The following is a 5241-nucleotide window of genomic DNA, read 5'->3' on the forward strand; positions in this document are numbered from 1 at the left end:
AAGGCAGGTCTTGTGAAGATCATATTTTTACACTAAATAGCATTATACGTAACAACAAAAACACATTCACTGCTTTTATAGACTTAAGAAAGTGCTTTGATTTTGTTGATAGAGACTTACTTTTGTATAAACTGTTACTTAACAATGTCGATGGGAGAGTTTATAATTCTATTAAAAACATATATGCTAGTGCATCGGCTTGTGTTCGCATAAATAATAGCGGATTACCAAATTATTTTGTCCATACTGATTGGTTCGATTGTACTACTGGATTAAAGCAGGGGTGTACGCTGTCGCCGACGCTCTGGTCCGTGTTTGCAAATGACCTCATTCACGAAAATAATAGCCTTGGGCTTGGAATTAACGTTGGTTCTATGATAGTATCTACATTGTTCTACGCGGATGACATAGCGCTGATCTCAGACTCAGACATAAATTTGCAGCGTATGCTTGATGTTGTACATGAATGGTGCAAACGGTGGCGCGTCTTATTTAATACTAATAAGTCCAAATGTGTCCATTTTCGTAGAGGACCTACACAGCGCAGTGAATTTATTTTCAGAGTTGGTGAAAATGTTCTAGAGACCGTTGATCATTATAAATATCTGGGCATAGTTTTTGATGAGGAAATGAACTTTAATCTTAATAGTGAATCATTATCTAAAGATGCTGGAAGAGCTTTAGGGAGCATAATCTGTAAAATTCACAATCTGAAAGATACTGGAATTAACACATTTGAAAAACTGGTAGGCAGTTGTGTGAGTCCAATATTGGAGTATGGCGCCTCCTCGTGGGGCTTCAGGTCGTACCAATGTGTTGACAATGTCTATCACCGCGCGCTAAGATACTTTTTTGGTGTACATAGATTTGCACCACTCGTAGCAATGTATGGAGATTCAGGATGGCTACCAAGTGTGCTCAGACAGAAACTGCCTATAATACGATTTTGGAACAGGTTGTTGTTGTTATCAATGCGGGATGATAGACTAACCAAAAAAGTGTTCTTATAAGATTACGGTAAATGCAATACATGTGAAAATTGGTCTTCAAATATAAAAAAGATTTTTATTGATCTTAATTTAGAACAGCACTTTACAGATTTAACAACAGTTAGTATGTCTACTGCTAGAGATAAAATACGAGACCTGTACTGTAATAAATGGCAGACCGATTTGCAATCATGTAGGAAACTTCGTACATATAAACTGTTTAAAGATACCTTTGATAAGGAAGATTATGTTTCACTTAATTTAAGAAAACATGAACGGTCACTTTTATGTCAGTTCAGATTTGGCATTTACCAATACGTATTGAGACTGGGCGTTTCGTTGGAGAAGCAGTGGAAGACAGAATTTGTCGTTTTTGTGAAAGAAATGAAGTGGAGGATGAGACTCACTTTTTGTTATCATGTGATATTTATAGACACATAAGAAACGATATATTTGTTAATGTTGACTGTGTTCAGGACATGAATATAACCATTTCTTAAAAAGTATGTGTGTTGATGACTGATCACATAAGAAAGACAGCCAAATATATAATGAAAGCTTACTTGTTTAGACGAAGTATACTTTACTCTAAACTTATGAAAATAATTTAGGTTTTGCATTTCAACAAAAATTATGTCTCACAAAACTATTTTTTTGTTATACTAGTATGTGCATACTATCATATTTGGTATCAATTTGGTATTGTTTTACCATAACCATTTCCCTCACGTTATCTGTCATATCATGTAAAGTTATATGATTAATGTTATTTATTATAAAAGGTGACTAATATGTCCATTGGGCCGGGTGCATAACTCTTTGTTTAAATGTATTGTACTGTATAAATGTTCATTGCATATGTCACTATAATAAACAATTATCTCTCTCTCTCTCTATCTCTCTATATCCAAATCATTGTATTTACTAGTAAAAGAGCAAAATAATCACTAATTAATTGATTCTATTTTAAATAATTCTATTTCAAGTGATATTGTTAGCACCATAAAAAGTTGTTATTTACTTTGGTTTAAATTGAACAGAGGTGTGAAGGTGTGAAAGGCAACAAATGACTTTTGTGTTTTAAATGAAAGATGATTGCATTGTATTACAGTTGACTGGTTACGAAACAATAAGATATGACATGAATATATGTTGTAAATATTGTTGGAAAAAAGTATGTTAAAACTATAAAGTTGTAAAAATGTTATGTTAACTTTAAAGTAAATTATGATTTTATTTCTTTGCTGAATAATATTTGCAATTATTTTTTTTGACACTGTTAATTCAAACTTTTGAAAAAAAGTAACAACAATCACACCAAAAAAACCTTACTGCAATACCAAAACTAAAATTTTAGTACTGGTACTGGGAATGGAATGGACTGCATAACCAAGTACGGTACAAACACACCCAAGATGCAGCCTGCTGTTTACTTTATATAAAATTAACCCTTTAATTTAGGTGGACTTTTTCCAATATTGGAAAAAACTTGGGGAACAACCGCATTAAAATTTCTATTTTTTCTGACGAGACCCAATACGAACTTTTTGTTTTTTATTTTTATTATTATTATTATTATTGTGTTCCATGTTCTCATCTATAGTTTGACTTGAGACAGTTAAGATGCTATTGGTACAGAGAGGTACCTAAGGGTTCACATATCAGTAAACCTGAAAATTTCGAAAATGGGAAGATCCGAAAGCAACAATCAGAGTTGTGATAAACTTCCCTTCCACAATCATCTCGAGTTAGGTTAACACGCTAAAGATGTTATGTGCGAGAATGTTTTACAACAAAATGATTTATCATATATTCCATATTAATGTGACGTTTAGTGTATTAATTACATTGTCAACATTTACCCTCAGTTTTGGTAATATTTTATTTGTATTCATATTCATAACTCATGTAATTTGAATATTATATATGATATATATGCTCGGTGCCGGAATGAACCATATGTTCGAGATACATTAGTGTCCATGACGGTCCGCATCTGATGCCAACTTTTTCATGCATATTTCCGCAAATCATGTCGTACATACGTGTTGGTACCCGGAGAAGACGACAGCAGCGTCCAGACGTCTTTCTTTCAAAATGACCGTTTGTAGGACCTCGACCTCCCGAGTTAATCACTACAGGTCAAACAATCATCCATGAGACTTAAGATGACTTGACCATGACTTCCTATGCGTCATGTACGCCTCAAAGGGAATCTGAAGAAGGTTTAAAAAGTCAAGCGGATATACATTTTATTACAATTAATGCATAATTAATAAGTGATAAAATTAGCAAATTATATTCAGGGAGTTTAATCATACTTGAATTGCATGATTATCAAATTATTTGCGACAATCGAGAAGGAAAGCTTGCAATTGTAATTTAAACGCGATACACTTGACAATGTTGGTGAATATCTTTCTTTGTTGTCTTATTATTCAAAGTGAGTATTTTTCGTTTATGGTAGATTTATTGAATGTTTGTTGCTTTGATTAATCTTTGACATGAACTTTATCTATGATGTTAAGTTATTTCGTAATTTACCATTGCAATTTGTTTAAATCTGATTCTACATATTTGGTATACCTATTTTTTCATTTCTAGAAAGAAATATCTTAATTTGTTTAACGCAATACTTGTTTAAGCTAAAATGAACACTGTATGTTGATATTTTAAGGTGTATATGGACGCAACCCAGAAAATGACTTATCAAATGATGACTGTACAGGGTTTTGTCCTGCTAATTGGGATCCTGTGTGTGGATCCGACGGGAAGACTTATGGTGAGTGTTTTGTCATATTTTAAATTCTCTGTTTAAGTATAAAATTCTATGTGATGGGAAATATTGAAAATAAATGTCTCAGAAGACGTGTTACTTCTTTTACGATTTAAATGTTCCAACCTTAAAATGGAATCTTCCATAAAACTAACTAGAAACATGATAACGCCTCGAGACTTTGATCTAAATATTTCTATCTTTAAAATTTGGAATAGCATGAAATCAATGCGTAAGTTTCGTGAAAATATTGGGAAAATAATATATTTTTGCACACTAAAACTAGGTAATTGCAATAATATTGATGACGTTAAAAATCAGTAATTACACATTACATTTAAATCATAACTTGAATCTTCAATCCTTTACTTTTCCTAACAACTTAGTTCATTTTTCTCAAGTTTGATTCTTGAAATATTTTATTTTTCTTGACTCATCTGGAGACACGAAACATTAACACAAGGTATACAATTACCTAAAATTCTGGAAACAAAGTGATCCCTCGGAAGCATTAATCACAACAAAATAACATAAGAATTGCAGACTCGGTTTGATTGAGTCTGTACATGAGGGATAATGAATAAGTGCAACATCCCTCACGCCCCCTAGCACCGGCTTGAGCGGTACTCAATTCAATAATTCAATAAAAGTTAAATAAAGATATCCAAATTTATGTTAATTAATGAGTAAAAAGTTCAAAACATATCTTTTTTTCAGGAAATGCTTGTGAATTCAACTTTGGACAGTGCAAAAACGAAGAACTTAAATTAGCTGGTATTGGACCATGTCGTGTTTAGATGAATGGAAACATTATAGTGTTGGAATCTATTAATAAAGATGAAGTCTGAAGAATGGAAGTGTAATTTTGTTAAAAATAAAGATAACGTCTGCAAATCTTTGTTGTTTTATAAAAGTGATATCCTCAGTTCAACGAGATATTACATTTTACTGTGTTCATTAATGAAAACTACTTAAACATAAGTATAAACAATTCATTTACATGACAATTGACAAACAATAAACTGTACGGATTGAATACGAAACTTGAAAAGCCTTTTTTAGAAACTCTCTCCGTAAGCTCTATCTCAAAAGGATGAATGAAATTGTAACAATTATATATGCATTTTTTGTGTTAAATATACATAATTTTTTCACTATAAACTTGCTCTCTTACATGTACACGAACGTTAGCAATTTGAAATCAGGTTGTTCTAATCGAACCGACCTTCATAATTAAGTATAGACATAAAAATGTAAAGGAAGACCCTATAGCTCTGTAGCATAATACACGTAAGTGATAAATGCACAAATTAGTACGTTTTTAAAAACTAATCAAGAATAATAAAAGAACTTTGAAACATGCTGATAAATCACAGAAAACAAATATGGAAATGAAAGTTAATTGTTGAAAGTGTTGGGTAATAGAAGGAATGAACGAAGAAGAAAAAACTTGAACATTCGATTAAATACTAACGT

The 5241-nt window shown here is 31.9% G+C and overlaps 1 protein-coding gene across 1 annotated transcript; it reads left to right on the forward strand.

The window, feature by feature from the left end:
- The first annotated feature begins 3316 nt into the window (after window positions 1–3316).
- LOC132713108 (PI-actitoxin-Avd5a-like) lies at window positions 3317–4847 on the forward strand. Its single transcript, XM_060695611.1, has 3 exons — window positions 3317–3432; window positions 3667–3771; window positions 4483–4847. The coding sequence occupies exons 1-3, from the start codon at window positions 3393–3395 to the stop codon at window positions 4560–4562; spliced, it is 225 nt and encodes a 74-aa protein (XP_060551594.1). The 5' UTR covers window positions 3317–3392; the 3' UTR covers window positions 4563–4847.
- Window positions 4848–5241: the final 394 nt, after the last annotated feature.

The sequence above is a fragment of the Ruditapes philippinarum genome, unplaced genomic scaffold (genome assembly GCF_026571515.1).
Source record: "Ruditapes philippinarum isolate M1 unplaced genomic scaffold, ASM2657151v2 ctg167_1_1_1_1, whole genome shotgun sequence".
NCBI classification, from domain to species: domain Eukaryota; kingdom Metazoa; phylum Mollusca; class Bivalvia; order Venerida; family Veneridae; genus Ruditapes; species Ruditapes philippinarum.